The 20,292-nt window shown below is 39.3% G+C and overlaps 1 protein-coding gene across 3 annotated transcripts in view; it reads left to right on the plus strand.

The window, feature by feature from the left end:
- Positions 1 to 20,292, plus strand: part of LOC104334200 (AGBL carboxypeptidase 4) — a 1,001,604-nt gene that overhangs the window by 488,545 nt on the left and 492,767 nt on the right. For 2 of the 3 annotated variants that reach the window (XM_075424527.1, XM_075424529.1), the window contains one exon: positions 5,883 to 5,969. The exons of the other annotated variant lie outside the window; for it this stretch is intronic. In XM_075424527.1, the coding sequence (XP_075280642.1) occupies positions 5,883 to 5,969 (87 nt within the window). The remainder of the gene's footprint in view (positions 1 to 5,882; positions 5,970 to 20,292) is intronic. 3 annotated transcript variants of the gene reach the window in all.

Genomic DNA, 20,292 nt, shown 5'->3' on the forward strand with positions numbered 1-20,292 from the left:
TGTCCTTTTTTTCCCCCCTTGCAATTTTGCTGTGAGTGATTCTCTCTGTCATCTTGCCGTAAATTGATTAATACTGCCCACTGATGCAGTGCACCACATGGCTAATATATCAGTTAAATGGAAACAGCAAACACCACCTGCTCCTTCAGGCAAATGGCACTTTGGAAAATGGAATGTGTAATCAATAGAATTAAATCTTAAGCAAAGCACTGCAAAGAAATCGAGGGGCAAGGTCTTCTTAACTCTGTGGTATGAAAGATTTTTCCTTTATTTTTTTTTAAATGATCTGTTTGGCTTTCTTTCAGTATATCAATTATTTTCCGTGTGATATGCAGTAGTCTTGCTATAACTGTTGTCATACAATTCCGTATTGCTTGGATGATGAGTGATTTTTTTTTTTAATATGAAAAGTTTTAGATGGGTCTGCTTCCCTTTGTATGTTGGAGATTTACAGGACAAATTCTTGTCAATGGTAGTGATAGGTAATAGGATAAATCCTTCCCATTGATGGGGAGATAAATGCTGCTTGCATTTAACTTTTAAATCTGCTAGAGACTGCTTAGCATTAAGGTATTTACCTTGTTTGTGAGCACTTTAAAGATTAAGGATTTGAAGAGCAGATACAAAAGACACACAGAACTTTTCAGCTGATGTCAGAATGATCTTCTTCTAATAAATATTTCTTTAGAAATAACAAAACTGGTCAGCTTCACTTCCCCAGTGAAAGAGTAAAGTTTTAAAACAGGTTCTTAAAGGGAACAGCAATAAATACAGAGGACCAAATAAGAGCAGAGGACTTTTGCAATTTGCAGACAAGGAGAAAAAAGGATAATCTGTGCCCGAGGTCACTTGTAAATAAAGTTCAGCTACTTCAGGAAGGCAAATCATCACTCGAGAACTTTGGTCTGCCTAACACAGAGTGTTTAGTAACTGTTTTGGTTCAACAAACAGCTAAGGATCAGAGAAGGCTCTTGTGATACCTTCCAAGTAGCACCAATGGCTCCAGATGCTTCATAAAATCTGTAGATAAAAGGTCATGTAAAGCTTCTCTCGCACCATATTCCATACCTGTAAATTGCTATCCTTAACAGATCTGTAGGTTTGTTTAGAGATGTATTTTGTCTTAGATAAAGCTTCTGAAGCAAACGAATGAGGCCAATCATTAGTACATACCAACTGACAAACAAGTATTCAGCTCCAGTTACACGAAAATAGCCCGGGTCTATCTCACGGCTGCTTCTAACAACTCACAGCAGACTCTATTCTCTGTTTGTGGTGTAGTAGTAATTACGTTCTCGCTGGCAGGATTTAGAGTTTGGTTGCCAGGGCCCAAGCACCATGTAGCAAGTGTTTTGGTAATGAATAAAGACGGCAATCAGCAGCAACCTGAGAGCTAGCTGAATGAGACAATCTGGCGGGCACTGAGGGGGTCCTGCTGGCTTGCTCAGATGGGCAGCAGGCAGGGATGAGATAATTGATAGGAAAGGGTAATGAAAGGAAAGGAAATGGGAGGGGGGGAGAAGAGAGAACAGATTTAGAAAATAGACAAAGATTTTGACCTTAACGCTAATAGGCTACTTAGGATATTATTTTATAAAGACCAGGATAAAATGAGCTGGCAGCTGAATGTCAGTATAAAATAATCCTTTGTGTATGTGTGTGTGCTTGCGTGCGTGTGTGCACATGCACATGTGCATGTGGTGGGCTGGGGAGGGAGGAAATCCCCATCTGCAGATCTTAGATGATTTCTAGGAAATAATAGAAATTATATGAATGGTTATTCATAGGATCCATAGTATTGCAGTATTCTTTTACCTACACAGTCTGCTAAAATACGTCAACCAGGCTTTGAAGTCAGGAGCTTAGAGGGGAGAAATTCAAGGCAACAGAGAGGCATGACCTAGACAAATTCATGTAAATATGGAAGGGTTTCATATTTTGGAAAACTGAGTCCTCATTGGAGAGATATTGAAAACAATAAAAAGAATTCCACTGATATTTTAAAGACCTTGAACTATCCTGACTTTGAAAAACTAAGTGGATATTTGTCTTGCTATCACCAAAGTTACGAAAAACCCTATGAAAAGCAGTACATTTTAAATTGTCCGACCTGGAAAAGGGGAAATTTTAAGAGTAACAAATGAAGTTGTATATATTTTGCAAATAAATCATTTTCTTAGACTGAACTCTTGCAGCATAATTACTCTGCTAACCTTCACAGGCATGGTAAAAAAATAATCCCCAAATAAAATCCTTAGTCGCAGAAGTCAAACTCCTCCCAAGACACAAGAGACAGGTTTTGTGGAAGGAAGCTCTTTTCCTATAATTATGCATCCTTCTAACACCAGGCATGCTTCCTCCCAGGCTTGTGGGCACAGGAAAATATTACCATTTTTCCATTGCTGTTTCATTGGATATTTTTTTTTCTTTTATTTAAGAATGAGCACAGAAGGTGAGACAGGTAAGAAGATGACAGTATGAACCAAGTGGAGATATTTTATACTTGGTGTTAGGGCTTTGTTCAGATCCTCTTACATACTTTCAGGATACACTTTTGCTTAATATTGACAAGTCCATCACAGCCAGGTCCTTGAAGATTTCTCTTCAGCAATCTATCTATTTCCTCGTTTATTTTGGTTTTATTTTTTAAACACAGTACAGATTTTAATACAGGTCATTTTCCACAGCCTTCCAGGTATTAGGAAGATTTCAAGAGGGTTTTTGGTAGTTTACTGACTCTCTGTTAAGTAGTGTAGGAGTGTATGATTTGCTGTGTCACTGGGGCTGGAATCTTTTGAGGCCTGAGAAGTCAGATTATCTTGATCTGAGGTAGTACTTCTATAGGAAACCTCAGTAGAGCACATGGATTTTGAAGGGCATATTCCTGGTGACTCAGTAACTAATGCTCCTCTTCTGAACTTATTGTAAATAAGTTGTTACAAAGTGCACAGCAGTGCTAGATGTTCTTGGCTTTGGGCAGAAGTACTTCAGCACTTCAGGATGTTTGCTATTGAAAATGTACTACGCTAGTGAGAATTTAGCCATAAATGCACCTTTTTCCTGCCCGAATTTTAAACAGCAATGGTATTCTTCACTTCCTGTGATTTTGAAAAATTTCATGCTGTGCTACTGTGTAGAGTTCATCAGTGCACTGCTTTCTCAGAAATACGGAAACGCGTTAGTGATAAAAGAAATTACTCCATGTAGAGTTTTACAAAGCACTTTGGGATCTTTTTAGATAAAAGATACTATACCAGACATTATGATAGGTAGTAGTTATTAATACCTGTCATATTGTGACTTTCTCCATCACTTTTATTCTACTTGGAGCAGTCTCAGGAAACTGTCTTTTACCCAATTTACCATAACTGTGATGTGACCCATATTGTACCCTCCTCCTTTCGAAGACCTTTTGAAATATATTATAGATGCTCTCCATGACCTTTCCTAAAAGCTTTTTAATTGAAATGTTGTCATGCATCTTCCATATTTAAGACAATTTCATATTTTGATGGCCTTCAAACACAAGTTGAAAGTATATTACAAATAGGGAGGAGGGTAATGGAGTTGTTTTTTATGTGGGCTTCTTCTAGTGTTTTGCTGGACCTGTCAGAATACTGCATGGTCTAAGACATATGCTAGATTCATCTCCATCTTTCAGTTTTACCAAATAAATACCAAGGCTGCAATGATGTCCTGCAAACGCCACTGCCCAAATTATACACTGAGAGAAGATGACTTGTTACCGTACAGCATTGCAAAGTGTGTTTGTATTGACTCCATCTTTGACTGCTTCATCTTTCTCAGATGGAGGGGCTACTCTTTGCTCTCAGGAGTGTAGTAGAGGTTGTGGCTGAACTTACTGGATGATTATTTTTCTCAGAAAGGACTATCATCTTGGTTTGCATTTGTGCAGTGCTTAGCATAGTAGAGTCCTGTCTTCTTGTTAGGACATTATGGTACTATGCATTATTATAGTTAAAAATATTTGTTGTCTTGGGAAAATGAGTTATATGAATTAATTAAAACTATTGTCCAGAAGTTTATATCTGGTTGACTGAATGCCTGTGTAGAGGTTTTTGACCTCTAGAAATACATATGTTATAATCTCATAAGCCATAAGGTAGTTCAAATGTATTTTCTTAGGAATGTGGATCCAGAAACATCAGCCAGGGCTCTAGATTCGGTAATTCAGATTCAGACAAGAGGAGACAAAGCTTCATACTTAGCAGTTACTTCATCTCAAAATGAACATTCAAACTATTTCCTTTTGCCCATATTACAGAGGACTATAAAAATCAGCACAATAAGTAGGCAAGTTACAAAAGTAATCATCTTCTCTATTCTGAACCGTAAGTAGAAGCTTGTAAGACAGTAAATTACAATATTGCTCTATCATAAAAAACCCAAACTAAATTCAGAAAAGGACATTATTTATTATACTAGGGCAAAATACTATATTACAGTCCAGCACTGAATTTATTCATGCTACAACTTTCTGTCGTATATTGTTCGCACAGGGTTTCCACCAGTTTCATCTTTTGACCTTCTACACGTGAAGAAGTACAGAATATGCAGCAAAGATCAATCACTGCAGATAAAAAATCTACAATGTTGATTAGACAAGAGAATTATTCACTGGGCCAGATTCTCTTTGGTGTAATTTTCCTTAGCTCTATTGAGTTCATTGACTGATCTTTATTGACCTTATTTCTTTGACTTCATCGTGTGTATTCTGATTTACATCAGCTGAGGATCTGGCTCTCAGTATTTAATTTGCACAATAAATGATAGAAAGTCTTTTCAAATGGAATCTGCAGTGTAATTAATGAGAACTGATGCTTAACGTTGGATCCTTTCCCAATAGCCTGCTATGCGGCACTAAACATTGTGGACCAAGTACTGATTTCACATTTTTACGCCAAATTCCTATTGACCTCAACAGGAGTTTCATGTGAGAAATGATAGCAGGATATATCCTATTATTTCTTGAAAAGGTCAGTGTTCTGATAAAAGTGGATAAAGCTGTCTTTTTCATAGCTGTCAAGCAACTTGGCTTAATGTAGTCATGGAATCTCACCATGATAATAGAAATCTGGCACGCTTGCCTTGGTACACCACATTGTAGCTAACCATAAGTCCTTTCCTTGCTTTATATAATGGCTGAAATTCAGCCTTTCTGAATTAGATATTAGCTACTGGAAGTGTGAGCAGCTCCAATTGGAGGAAAATGTATGTGTCTCTCACCAACATGAATTAACGAGTTATATTAATTCTTTGCTGAGTTCTTACTCCTGGATTTAATGTTCTGTGCAAGAGGAAGTAAATCGTTGAGTAGATTTTTGCCTCTCAGATAATAGTAGCATAATAACTACAATTCAGACACTGAACAGCATTATCTTACAGAGTAAAATTAATCTGTTGCTGGTCACTCAACATTTCTCTTATCTCTGGCAAAGACTAATCAAAATATTCTCTGAATTTGCTACAGCTGTTATTTACCATTATTAAGGGTCTGTGGCACTTCTATTTTCCATCTGTGATTTTTTTCTGCCTCTAGATCTCCCAAATTCCTTTTAAGTGTGCTCAGAAAAACCTGTTTTGACTGTTTTCTGGTGTGGTGCAAGGAGATTTCTTGTCCTTATAAACCACCAGAGGAAGGTAGAAGAGTAAAAAATTAGAGCCATTATATTTTGTGCCACTTCTTCCCCTGCAGAGTTGTCTGATGGGCTGACCCAAGCTGGAAGAGCACTAGCCCCATCTACTCCAGCCCTTTAGCTTCCTCTGCAGGAACTGACTTGAAGCTTGCCTTGGCTCAGGCTCAGAGACCTTGGATGTCTCTATCCTTTCTTCATCCCCTGACTTCCCATTTTGTCTTTCAGCTGCCAGGCTCTCATCTCCTGAGCCTGCACACATTCCTTGTTTTTCCTGTTGCTGTCGATCTGCAGGTTCTTCTGTTACAGCAGTTGGTAAGGATTCAGGCAATTCTGTCCACATTTGTTATGTTTTTGACCCTGTCTTTATCATAACTCTGTGTAAAAGCCTCCTTGTTTTTTCAAACTACTTTTTCAAGCATGCACTTTGGATGCACTTCATATGTTCCTTGTGAAGATGTTTGGTCTTGCTTGAAGCTGAAGTTAGTTTGTCCTTTCCTCCTTTCCACTGCATCTTAAAAGGCAGTAGGATTTAGTGACTTCATAGCATTCCCAGAGAAGATTCACATGCTTCAGTCCTGATGGTTCTTGGTCTCCTTTAGTTTGTATATCAGCTTCAAAGCTTCTGTGTCGAGAAAACCTTCCACATGGGCTTTTGGGATAATGACATACATGTGGGGAAAAGACTGTGGAGTATCTTCTATGGCATTTAGAATTCTTGCCTTTCCCAGGCAAAACTCAAAAAGAAGTTTGTTGCACTATGGCTTGTTACCCCGAAAGATGGGAAAGCTCAGAAACTTGAAAACGCCTTTTTTTTTTTGGTAAGTATGAATTTTGGGATGCAACAGATTGCTTCTATGGAAAAATGTTATTAATCTCAGTATCTCAGTTTGAGAATTGGAGAAGTGATGACCAATTTTGTATATTGTCTTCTGAACAGAATTGACACTATGTGTTGCTATGTGTTTGAACAGCTGGCATATGCTACAAGCACAATTTCTGTAATGCAAGTGGCTGGTTGATGAGGACCACCATGGTGGAATCCTGGACTCCTGCTCATCTTGTTCACATCACCAATGCTATACTGGGGTGATTACATTGTATAATATATTTCCCTGTTTGCTATTCATAGACGAACAATTATGAATAGAAATAGCTAAATGGGAAGCCTTCCTGTGTTGTTATCGTTTGAGAATGGATGAAAGGACAAGAGTTTAGGTCATTTTTGTCCTGCAGCTTCACAGATGATCTGAAGTCCTTTGCACACTTTGGCTTTCTTTACAGAACATTGGTGCAAAATGGGAGTACATATTGTTAGTAAGCTGTGATATCCACTGGCTTTCTGGTTTGGATTAAGGTATTGGTCTACCTCTGTAAATGTCTACAGTCCTAAGTGATCCTTTTTTAGCATTTTGCTGAGATTTGCTCCAAGCTAGAAGCTTGATCTGGGGCTTTCTCAGTAATGAGTGAAGACAAAAGCACTTCCAGAGTGAATTTGATCTTAGGTTAGCTCAGATGCTTTCTGGAGGTGTCTGTCTCTCCTTCTTAGCTGCATGTGTTGCTTAGGGTGACTTAACTCCTAAATAAGGTGCTCCAACTGAATTACAAAAGAGTGTGTCCTCCTTAACCTAATCTTGTGGGATGAGTGGATATAAAGCAGTGTAAAAGAGAGGGAGCTGTGGGCCGAATATTTCCTGGAAAGGAACACTGATTTTGGAAAAGACTTCCATCATCTGCAGTACTCTGGATTTTTTTCCCCTGTTGCGAGGAGTGCTCTAAGGCTCTCTAAACTCTAAGGCTCTTTAAGCTCTAAGGCTGTATGTGTCCCCAGGCTTGCTTAGGAAGACTGAAGAGTCAACGACCTGGATGAAGAGTTAGAATGTACCCTCAGCAAGTTTGCTGATGACACCAAGCTGGGAGGTGTGGTAGATACACCAAAAGGCTGTGCTGCCATTCAGCATGACCTGGACAGGCTGGAAAGTTGGGCAGAGAGGAACCTGATGAGGTTCAACAAAGGCAAATGCAGGGTCCTTCACCTGGGGAGGAACAACCTCATGCACCAGTACAGGCTTGGGGTGGACCTGCTGGAAAGCAGCTCTGCGGAGAGGGATGGGTGTCCTGGTGGACGACAGGTTAACCATGAGCCAGCAGTGTGCCCTGGCTGCCAAGAAGGCCAATGGGATCCTGGGGTGCATCAAGAAGAGTGTGGCCAGCAGGTCGAGGGAGGTTCTCCTTCCCCTCTACACTGCCCTGGTGAGGCCTCATCTGGAGTACTCCGTCCAGTTCTGGGCTCTCCACTTCAAGAAAGATGAGGAGCTACTGGAGAGAGTCCAGCGGAGGGCTACGAGGATGGTGAGGGGACTGGAGCATCTCCCCTACGAGGAGAGGCTGAGGGAGCTGGGCTTGTTCAGCCTGAAGAAGAGAAGGCTGCGAGGGGACCTAATATATACTTACAAATATCTGAAGGGTGGGTGTCAGGAGGATGGGGCCAAGCTCTTTTCAGTGGTACCCAGCGACAGGACAAGGGCCAATGGGCACACACTGAAGCACAGGAAGTTCTGTCTGAACATGAGGAAGCACTTCTTCCCTCTGAGGGTGACGGAGCCCTGGCATAGGCTGCCCAGGGAGGTTGTGGAGTCTCCTTCTCTGGAGATATTCAAGACCCGCCTGGACACGGTCCTCTACAGCCTGCTGTAGGTGACCCTGCTTCGGCAGGAGGGTTGGACTAGATGACACACAGAGGTCCCTTCCAACCCCTACCATTCTGTGATTCTGTGATTCTGTGAAGAGCATGGATGTTTGAGGAGTGATATTGTTTTGGTAAGGCTTGATTTCTGACAAGCCATGGTACTTAGTAAGTTTGTATTGCTTTATTATTATAAAAGCAGACTGCTGTAGTGAATAGCACAGAGGCTTCTGTATGGACTTCTGCTTTGGGAAGCAATGATCCTATCAAATTGCCAGTATGACTCATGCTAAATATTTGAATCATTTTTATCACACCGCTGATGATGGCTTGGAAAAGTCAGTTTTGGTCATCAATTTATTCTGCATCTTTCTTACTGACTGACTCTTGTATATCAGAAACATGGTCAGTTAGACGTTTTTATGAGTTCAGGGAAAGGTGTTCTGTATAAATAACATCCAGTCAGGAATGAAAAGCGAAATGTGCACATAGGACCTGATAATGTATAAGTATAATGGCTTTGGTTTGTAGTATACTAAATGAGAGACCTGGATAAAGAGATTGTTCAGCTGACATAAATACACATTATGATGTTAAAGGACAGAAAAGTTTTATTTTTATGCAGAGCTAGGTGGGTCCTGAAACACAACTGAGAATGAACTATTTCAGGGGGAAAAAAAATATAGCAAAAAAAAAAAAGAAAAAAAACATATCCAAGCAGGCAAACCTCCCCCCTCCCTTTTTCCATTTCTTTTCTGTCACAAATTGTTTTCCAAATATTTCCATCTTGGTTATACGGGTTAGGGGGGAAAAAAAATCAACTAGATTATTTTAAAGTAAGTTATTAATAGCCTGGCATTGGTTAAGTGTATACTGCTTAGGTAGCATAGCTGCACGGTGTTTTTTCTGGATTTATTTTTCACTTTATAGCTCCTAGTTTGCCCCATATTGCAACTATTTAACACCTCTCTCTGCAAGTCTCCTTCCTGATTTCTTTTATGACTCTCATCTACACTTTAAAACTTAGGCTTCCTTCACTTTGAAGCCTCCAATAAGCAGGTTTGAGAATATCAGGCAAATGTGGTTTTGGAAGCTGAGAAAACTGGGTGATTTCCCCCAGTACTTGTTTTGCAGATGATTGTGCGACCTGATAAGGGTGCACGTCAAAGATACCTCGGCGTGGGCTGAGCACCGCTTCACAGGCAAGGTGTAAGCAAAAAGAACTAATGAAGGAACTGATGATTCCCCCCATCATCACTCTGATTTGCAAATAATCCTGTTAAAAAGCAGTAAGTGGCAAAATTTGTGGGTTTAGACCTGAAAGATCACACAGCTTCTTTTGCAAAAAGGATGCTAAATTATATCTAAACACTTCAGTTACCTATATATAAATACTAGCTTCCAAGTAGCCAGAAGCATTTGGGCCTTTTTATCTCAGCACAAGCTAAATATCATAATGCGTACATTTTCCAATGAAAAAGAATTTTTTCACTTTGCTTGTACTTTAACCACTTCATTAGACTGTGTTTGAAAAACTCAATAATATGCCTTAAGAAAAATTCCAAGAAAACCCTACAGCAGACTCTGTGAGTACGTTTATCTTATTTCACGTTAATTAAGGGTAAGGTTTGCATGCAGTGCTATTATAATCAGTGGGACTACTCCCATTAGTATGGCAAGCAGGATTTGGCCCTTTGTTTGTGATTACACATTCTCTGCCTGGTCTGTTAGACTGAAGGGTATAATAAAATTAAACTATTGGATTAGAATGGTAATTTCCAAACACAAATCAGCAAGGGAACATGATTACATTTGCTGTTGAGGATAAAGTGAAACATTCCTATTTCTCTCTTGGTTTATCTAGGCTGCCTAATGAAAATTATTGTATCTGGAACAAAAATGTGAACAAATGCAGAAATATGGACAGAAAAATGTGTTCCTAAAAAGAAAGTAAAAATCCCACAGATTCTTTTGATTCTTCTTGACATTTAGATCAGCAATCACATCTAAAAGCTACCAAAAATCGTTAAGGCCTGCTCCCAAACAGATTTCATCTGTACGGGACTAGGAATATCTTTTCTTTATAAATAGCTCTCTTCATCCAAAAAAGAAGCCACCTTTTTTTGTTCTTGATGAACTAGGATTGTGACTATAACACAATGTACTCTGGAAGGAAAATGACTTCCAGTTTCAGTTAGGCTATAGCTGTTAGGAGCTTAAAAGTTCATCCATCCCTGTTTACCTTCAGAAGATGATGACAGCATGGTTTACAAAACAAATGTTATTATTCAGTGGTTTGCTGTTAAAGCTGGTGTTCAGCAATAAGAGCTAGCTTTTACAGGGCATCAACCAAACTCTTGGAAATTATTGAAAATTGCCCTATTGAGTTATGCACATTTTTGATCCATCTCATGGCAATTTGCATTTCAGCTTCCACAAAATTCTTTGAAACATAACAAATTAAGCTTCTGTGTTTTCTGTCAGGCTAAACAGCATAAACCTCATTTAACAGACAAGCAGAACTAAGGCCACAAATGATTCATGCACTTCCATCTGCAGCTGGGTGTCTCCCACACTTTCAGTCCTATGAAAACCATTTCCTCACTATGTTTCTGGTTTCCATTCCTCTCACTGCTGGTCCCTGACACCTCAGAGTCTTTTGCACCATTATAGACTCCAGTATACTTTCTTCGTAACCCCTAGAAACATGTCATATTACATTTTTGCTCCACTTTCCTTTTTTTTTTTTTTAACCTACCATGTAAAGGTGCAATCTGCACATCTTTCAGAGCATGTCCACTTTTGCAGAGCAACATGAAAACATCAGAAATGCCCTACTGACTCAGACAGTGATCTGTCTAACTCCATGTACCGTCACCCACAGCGGCAGCAAGAGGTGCTGCATAGAGAGAGCAGATGAGCCTGGCCACTGCTGGCAGTCCCTTCCTTTCTCAACCCCTTGGCAGCCACAAGCACTGGATTAGAGATATTAGAGAATACATCCCTACCTATTCTCTTCGGGATTTGTTTATGGACCTGCTGTCCCTGAATCATCTAATCTCTTTTTGAACTTGCCGATACTGTCTGCCTCCACAGCTTCCTGTGGCCACAAATTCCAGAAGTTCAGCACCTGCTGTTTAAAAACTACATTTTTATCTGTTTTAACCTCATGTTCTACTAGATACAGTAAGAATGGTGGCACCTGGTTTTGCCTGTGAGATTTGCTAACAGTTCTGTTTTCTGAATTCTGACTTAGTCTTGCCCACTACCTTCAGGATTTTATAAACCTCGATCACATCTCACAGCCTTCTCCTCTCTGAGTGGAAAAGTCACAGCATTTTCAAAATCTCTTCATTAGGCAGCTTCTCCATCATCATACTCATTTGTAACGCTTCTCTGTACCTTCTCTCATTCTAATATGTCCTTCTTAGGATGCAGAGATCAAACATGGTACTCTAAACATAGTATCATAGACTAGTTTTGGTTTGAAAGGTCCTTTAAAGGTCATCTAGTCCAACTCCCCTGCAATGAGCAGGGGCATCTTCAACTCGATCAGGTTGCTAAGAACCCTGTCCAATTTGACCTTGAATGTTTCCAGGGATGGGGCATCTACCACCTCTCTGGGCAACCTGTGCCAATGTTTCACCACCTTCATTGTAAGAAATTTCTTCCTTATATCTGGTCTAAATTTACCCTCTTTTAGTTTAAAACCATTACCCCTTGCCCTATTGCAACAAGCCCTGCTAAAAAGTTTGTCCCCAGCTCTCTTGTAGGCCCCTTTAAGTACTGCAAGGCTGCAGTAAGGTCTCCCCAGAGCCTTCTCTTCTCCAGGCTGAACAGCCCCAACTCTCTCAGCCTTTCCTCTCAGCAGAGGTGTTCCAGCCCTCTGATCATTCTTGTGACCTCCTCTGGCCCTGCTCCAATAGGTCCAGGTCTGTCCTGTGCTGAGGGCTCCAGATGCAGGACTCCAGGTGGGCTCTCACCAGAGCGGAGCAGAGGGGCAGAATCCCCTCCCTCGACATGCTGGCCACATGCATGTTCACAAGGTTGTGTGTAGCAGCAAAACCATTCTGGTTTGTATGCAACAGCTTTTCTGCTGGTTCCCAACATCCTGTTGCGGGTTTTTTGGCTGCCATTGTAGCAAATACAAGTGGGATGTGAATATTTGACATATTTGTTCTTAACATGGAGGGGGAGGAATAGAAAGAAGTAGTTTACTTAAGCTCTAAATTTTTCAGGATGGAGTCGTTAAATAGTCATTTAAACACAAGCCGCAAACCGAGCCATTTGACATTCTTGGTTTTTTTTACAGGTCAGGGATTTTCTCTTCTCACAGTTTAAGAGACAAACAGAAGTGTAGTGCCAATGGCAATTAGGATGGTTTATGGTTAATACCAGCAGTTTATGGTTAGGAATGCACAAAAGAGTAGATTATCTTGAAGAAGTCTACTTCTATGTAGCTTCTGTGTAGTTTATTCTTGTGTTTTTCAAATTAACTGGTACTGAAACTGCACCAAGTTTTAGGAAGGGGAACAGAGAACAGGTAGAAAATGTGTACTCAGTTAAAATGATACCCAAATGTTTTAAATACTTTGTCTTTCTAAGAGCCTATGGAGGGCACATCAAACTACTTGCAGATCAAATAAAATGATAATCATCTTCTCTTTGTCTGATATGCTGCAGCTGTTGCAGCCTTTTGGCGTGACTTACTTACAACACAAGACATTTTGTTCATGGAGACAGACACAGTAATGACTGTAGGATTAGCTAGAAGTGTTGGGGGAATAGAGGGGATGGTGTACCAGCCGTTGCCCAGGCACAAAGTCAGGATGTGGCCAGGATGTTCACCTGGATCTGGGGGACACTGCTGGGGCTTGCACAGAGATGTGCCCGGTGAGGGAAGAAGCGATCTGGGGTCCACCATGGAGAGCATACGCTGGCCTTCCTGCAGCGACTGGAAGTCATGTTTTGCTCCATCCCACTATTTTGCTCATACTTCTTGCCTGACCTAAGCAAGCAGGATTAGGTGCAGTACATAAACAGACCAAAAAGACAATCTTCGTCTCTCAGTAGTTTACAGCATGTGTTAAATAGGATGACAGCATTTTTCAACCTCTCAAATGACTGTAAAACTAGAATTGCTCAGGGATCCACATACTACCATAATGGAGGTGTATATGTACTGAAAAGGACAGATAGCTGGGTAGAAATGACTGTTCCAGTCTCTGTTCAAAATTGAGTAAACTAAATTTTATGACAATTTTATAACATAAAGAATACTGAAAGTATATTCCAGTAATCTTATATATTACTAAGAAAATAAAAGAGGACTATTCAAAAATGTATTTATTTTCATGGCAACCCCTTTTAGATCATCAAGTGTCCTCAGGTGAAGCTGTATAAAAAAGACATATGATTGTCTCCCATACTTGTTAATGACTCCCAGTGATATTCATCCTTCAATTTCTTTGTCATTAAAAGAAGTAGGTAGTTAGTAATTAAATACTTCAAAAAAAGAAAAGTAAGGAAAATATTAATTACGCATTAGGTAAAGCTTGTTTAATTGAACACGTGAGTAATACTGTAGGAAGGAAACACATTACTTGTTATACAGGGAAGTACCTACAGATTTTGCGGTACTAAAGACTGAAACTGCTACAAGGGAAGGTGATGAAGTCAACAGATACAGTTTCTCTAACAAGAGCACAGACTTTGGAAATTGGTGGGGTTTGTTCCCATCAGGTCTCTGGAATTTAAAGTAACATCCTTTTAAGCGCATAGTGATGAAAGTTGCATTTTCATACACTGTGTCAGGCTGAAAAGTTATATCATTTTATTCAGGAAAAGGAAGAGACAGCATGAAAGTCTATTAAAAACATATTGGGAAGACATTTTGGTGTTGTATGTTAGAGCAATTCAAGTAAAGGCACCTGATTCAAACAAGTAATAAACCAGTCCTCTTACCTTGCTATAACCCACAGTATTCCTTAAGTCCTTCTGGAATGAGAGTCAGCAATAGTACAGGAAATATTTTTTCTTTTTATGATGTCTGACATAGACAAATTTAGAAATCTCACAGAAAAAGCCTATCTGCAACATTTTCAAATCGCATGGCAATAAAGTTTCGAGAAGGGCGATGTCCTCTGAGCCCCGCTGCTATATGTGGGCAGTTAGCGGCATGAGGAAGCACTACCTTATGCTTGTCTACAGAAAAGAATATTTGCTCGGCTATGTCTGACAAACAGACCTGGAAATGAAAACTGCCATGATACTTCAGTCCAGCAAGGCATCAGTGGAGTTAACGCATTTCAGCTGCATAAACTGCAAATATATATAACATGGCATGTATAGAAGGCCACCGTATCTTTAAAGGGAAACAGCCAGAGCTAATAGGTTTCTTTGAATATAAACATCAGTATATATTTTCGTGACTCAACTCAGCATTTTCTATATGGGTTGTAATTTTAAAATTAGTGGTTGGAGGGAGAGATAAGCACCATCAATAAATTAAACTGTAACCCAGCGGTTTAGTCATGAAAGGTTAAAATAAACTTGCTTGATTGATTATGAATTTTAAACAGTTTTTCTTCAATGTAATCAGTGCTCTACCAATGTCATTGCTCATTAAAGAAAAGATTTTCATTCCAACATTTGATTGAGAATGTTTTTTCTCATTTGCATTTTGCTTTCTACCAAGTAAGCATCTTGCCTTCAGAATTATTAGATTTTTCCCCCCCTTGTCTGTCCATAAAAGCCGTAAAGTGGGATGGAGCAGTGATTTAGAGGGATACTACATAAAGATTGAATGAAGATATTGACTACCAGGCCCTAATGCAAACAGGACTGTCTGATGGACTGCCTTTGACAGAATGATGGAAAGGGGCCTTGTGGCCTACTTAGCTGCCCTTCTAATTGGCCTTTATGAATATTTAATGAAATCAAGATGAAATTCAATCAGAGCTTTTACCTGCTGAATCTTAGGGAAAAAGCAGGTTATTATTAGATTTTTCTAGCCCTTGTATACAATAAAACTGTACTGAAATGTCTGTGTGTTAGTCAGGTGGCGGAGATATGCTTTTTATCCAGGGACTTGGTTTCTTCCAAAGGAATTAACCTTTTTACCACAAAAAGCAGCAAGATTTTCCATTTGCATGCATCACTGGCATTTTATTACTGGCATAGTATAATGTTTAAGCCATAAACAAGCAACAGCTATTCCCTTTGAAAACATACCCTTAGCAAATTCTTAGTCTCTGCCAATTTGAAGCCTTTTGGGGAACTTGGAGGTCATATAATAGTTTCAGAACTACATAATGTTGTAGCCTAATATTTTGCGCCACATTGGTTGATGTATGAGAGAGAATTTGCACGATCTCATTTCTCAAACATAATCTAGGTTGCATCAATAACACTACATTATAGCAATGAGGTATAAAACAGTCTGACAGGCTCCTGCTGTAGTACACTCTTACGTTCATTTAAATGTAGATTTTGTTTTTCTGAGTGGAATGCCAGAAAAGCTTTTCATAGAAGCACAATGGACAGATTAATCTATAAATGGTAAATTCAACAGTGAAGAAGGTTTTCCCCATTTTTAGTATTGTGAATTTTATCTTTCTCCCCAAAGATAAGCTGTTTATTCACAGTATGTTGCTTTTATGCATTCTCAATATCATTTTTTGGACAGAAAGGGGTTTGGTACTTTGAGATAAACACTGCATGTTAATACTAAGCAATGCATGAGTAAAACCTTACAGATGTGACTAAATAAGAAGAGTTCAGTATCGTTATTTAAAGTCTTGGTTTCTTTAAAAAAAATCACTTACGTGGCCATCAGTAATGCTCCCTTGGGTCTCTAATTCTGATGTCACCATGTATGTAACACATACTTGAGCAACAGACAGGTGCATGGCATTATTAGGCGGGGCGTGGATGAATGGATACCTAGCTTCCCTCAGTTTTTAGATATGTGTAACTATCTCTTCCTTAACACATATACTAAGAGTAATGTTATTAGGGTTATTTATACAGGGCTGTGTGTGAAGACTGTGTGATAAGCTCCCAGATTCTGTGAGCAGCTTTTAGCCTGGTGCTTGTACTTCCATGTGTCCAGGCAGATATCAGGATTTATACCAAATAATAAAATAACATCTGTTCTGGGGGAGACCACGGGTCTGTGCATTCCATCTTCTTGCTTCAGCAGTTCCCAATGACAAATAATCAGGGTAAAGTTATCGGAGAGGATCCCTGATCCTGATGGGCTTCCACCTTAAGTCACGCTGGTAGCTGTTCCAGCCTCCACCATGGGGCAGATCTTCTTGAGGGCCTCCACAGGGCCTCTATGGGTTGCTGTAGGAGCTAGAAATAGATCTTAAAACAAAAAATAGAAAAAAGAGAGTGATAGATTTTGCAGTGAAACTGAACAAGCTGGCAGTGCTGGGGTCTCTGTTGGTTTTTCACGGAGCTGCACCTGTATTTACTAATGCCTGACTCTTGCTTGACTGTGAAGACATAGTCTGAGCTGACACGAAACATGCTTGGCCACAAAGAGCCCCAGGGCTGTGAGGAAGCTGCTGCAAAAGCACAAGGTTAACAAAAATGTGCCTGCACTTTCCTCTTCAGCTCTTACACTGATGCATACTTTTATCTTCTAATCGTATTTGTTCTTCTCCCTTTCAATGGTGTATGAGCCGTGAAGCCTGGGAGTTGGAAATTCATAAGCAAAATCTGAATTCACACAGGAAAAGCAGTTCTTCCCAAAGCTCCATTCCTTCAGGTAGCTCTTTACCCAGGGGACAGTTGTCTGGTGTAAACAGCAGCCTACACCCTGATGACTAAATCCATTTTAGAAGCAAACTAAAAGAAGTTATATAAGCATATTTTGCTTTTATGAGTCTTCTCCATGTATACAAAAAAATCGAAGGATGGATAAGAGAGTGAATGCTCATGCATGTGTCTGCATGCGTGAATGTTGAGCTAAGAAAAATAAACACTTGACAGTCCTTCAGAGGCTAAAGGCTTTATACAAAAGTCAGGTACAGAACTGACAATGAAATTGTAAGGCTCTCCACATCAACCTTAGTTTGGCTTTACATGAACTGTACACATGGATGAGATATTTCAGCCCACTGGTAAGAGTAAGGTGTTCTTTGCACCTTATTGTGCAAGGTCCTTTTGTAATCTATCCATATGGAAAATTCAGATAGCACATATCTTTTCATATATCTGAGAAAAGAGTATGCACCAGACACTGAAACTTGAAAGTACCTTCTGCAGTATTCCTCAGTAACTATTCAAATTATTTTGTGAAGCTTTGTTTAAATGAACTGTGAGTATTAATGTCACAGACTTACTTTCAGTAGATTGAACGCGTGAGTTTGTATTCAGATCAAACAGATATACAGTGGATTTCCACATAAAGATTGGATTGCTTATTTAAACAGAAGTTTTAGGGGTGATAATTTAAAAAAAAAAAAAGTTTTTGCATAAGCATGGTCAAAACAAAGTAAATTTTTACGTATACACAGACCAGTGCCTAGATAAGTCTACTTGCTTTCTCAGAAACTATATCGAAGATACCAGTAGCCTTTGGACAACGAAAGCCATGACAGTGAATGATATTTTTTTTTATGTTTAAGAATTCATTCTGTTCATCCCTCTGTTCAAATAAAAATTAATTTAACATACCACTTTAACATCTCAATAGTCTGCACTTGATGCCTCAGCATTTCATCCAGCTTTCACTCTTGCCTCAACCCCTAACAGTGACCTCAGCAGTACTAAGACAGAATGTAATTTACCAAGTGAATGATATGGTAAGAGGCTGGCAATGAAGTTTATGTTCAAGTCAAATTCAGCTATTCGTGGGGGATGCATTCTTTCCTGTTGTAGATCAGAAATTAAAGCAGTTGCTTTAGATTTGGGGAGGATTGCTGATGGTACTGGAGGTGACACGAAGTACACCAGTGACACTTTTAATATCCCAAAAGATCTGAGATGAGCGAAACATGTCCTGATTTAAGCTTAACACATTTCAAATAGAAACTTCATTTGTGTATTTCTTCTCTCATTACCTCTTGGCAGAAACTTCTGTAACTTCAGAAACCAGTGGCTATCTAGAAATCATGGATTTGATCTGAATCTCTATTCACCGTGGGCAAAAGATCAAGTTGCTAATTGTTTCGTGGCTTGTTACCAGTGTGTGAACATGTAATAGAAATCAGAAAGGGTATTAGCTGATATTCTAGAAAATTAATTTTTGCTAACATTTGTGAAATCCTACACATTTTAAAAGAAATTGGTATTATTTGCCTCTTCATTTATAGATTTAGAGACTGAGTAGATTCAAGGAGTTACTTTAGAGGCCTTGGCAATGCTAGGAGCGGAGTCTGGGGCAAGACACTAACATGACTGTCCTCTTTCTCTCTGTTAATCATGGAGTTGGAGGAAGATGTTTCAGAGCTCAGGCCAAGAAGCAAGGAGTAGGTGGAGTCCCCAGACAAGTAAGCGTAGGTTACTTACCAGGGCAGGAAGCAGCAACAGCAAGTGTAGAGGTTCCAGAAGGCACCTCTCAGTAGCCAGTGCGAGAATCAGATGTGGTTTTAACAGCTTATTTTACTGGATGAGCCTAAACCACTTCTAGTGCAGCTTTGCCTGTAAAACCATGATGATAGTAACTTGTACAGATACTTCAGTATCCTGTATCTAACCATGAACTCTAACAAGCAGTATGATAAATTAAGAGAATATATGTGTATTCAGATGGCAAATGCCTCATCCTTCTAAATGTAATGGCCTTTTTTTCTATGTTAAAGAGGTCTTTTCTCCTTTATTTACAGAACTGAGGAGTGACTAGTGTCAACTTCTTAGTTATTCGACTTGAAAAACAGTGTCCTGGGATCCACTCCCAGTTGTATAACTGATTTTCTCTGTCATCTTAGGCATATCATTCTTGCCTCATTCCAACCATTTGTAAAACAGTAACCACAGTGAACTGGATCAACAATTCACTTCATCCTGTAACCAGTAATGAGCTGTAACAAACATATAATTGAGAGTTCCCATAGTGGGCAGTTATGGAATAACATATCTATGGCCAAATTTCTTCCTAAAAATATCAGAAAATGGTTAAAGTCTTACTTGAAGCATAAGACCTAATTCCTTTACTTATTTCTACCCCAAAGTAAACCTTAATATTCTCATTATCTGTACGGAAATCAAATAATTCTTAAATTTTACTAAGTTTTCCTTTATTGACTTGTGCTAGTACGTTTCAGAGATTCGCTATGCATATTGTAAGAATTATTCATATAATGTTTTAAATGTTCAGCCCTTCTGTTTCATTGAACTGTCCTTGTCTCCTACCATTTAACAGTGGTAAATATCAGTCAACTTCATTATTTTCTACCATTACTTACTTTCTGTGTCCTTTTTTTCCCTCTAAATTAGGAGGCCCCTGTCTTCGATATATGGTCTGTCGATACAGAGCTATATGTCCACAACACTTGTTTCATTTGTTTAAAGTAGTTAACACTCTTTGAGATACAGTGACCAGAAATTAATGCAGCAGGTAAAGCAATATTTATAATGTCTGGAGTATTATTCCTGTCTGATAATCAACTCATATCTTCATGTTTTACAGAACTGCTGTGCAGTTCACTATATGTAATGCACTTTCCGATCATTTGAGGATATATACTACCTGGAAGCAATGTACTATGAGTATTATCCAGTGCTTTGTAAGCCTAAGAAGTGAATTCCATTTCCTGGATCTGACAGAAATGAAACCAATATCTGAGCCGCTGCATTATCTCTATACAAATTCAGAATACTCTGATCTCTCACCCTCAGAACATGACACGAGATCTTTCCTCAACTGATGTGGTATTAAGTCGATTAGAGATATTGTATCTAAGAGTATCTCTGGACTCCAAAGCTCAGCAGTTAGAGCTT

Source organism: Opisthocomus hoazin, chromosome 6 (genome assembly GCF_030867145.1).
Source record: "Opisthocomus hoazin isolate bOpiHoa1 chromosome 6, bOpiHoa1.hap1, whole genome shotgun sequence".
Lineage (NCBI taxonomy): Eukaryota > Metazoa > Chordata > Aves > Opisthocomiformes > Opisthocomidae > Opisthocomus > Opisthocomus hoazin.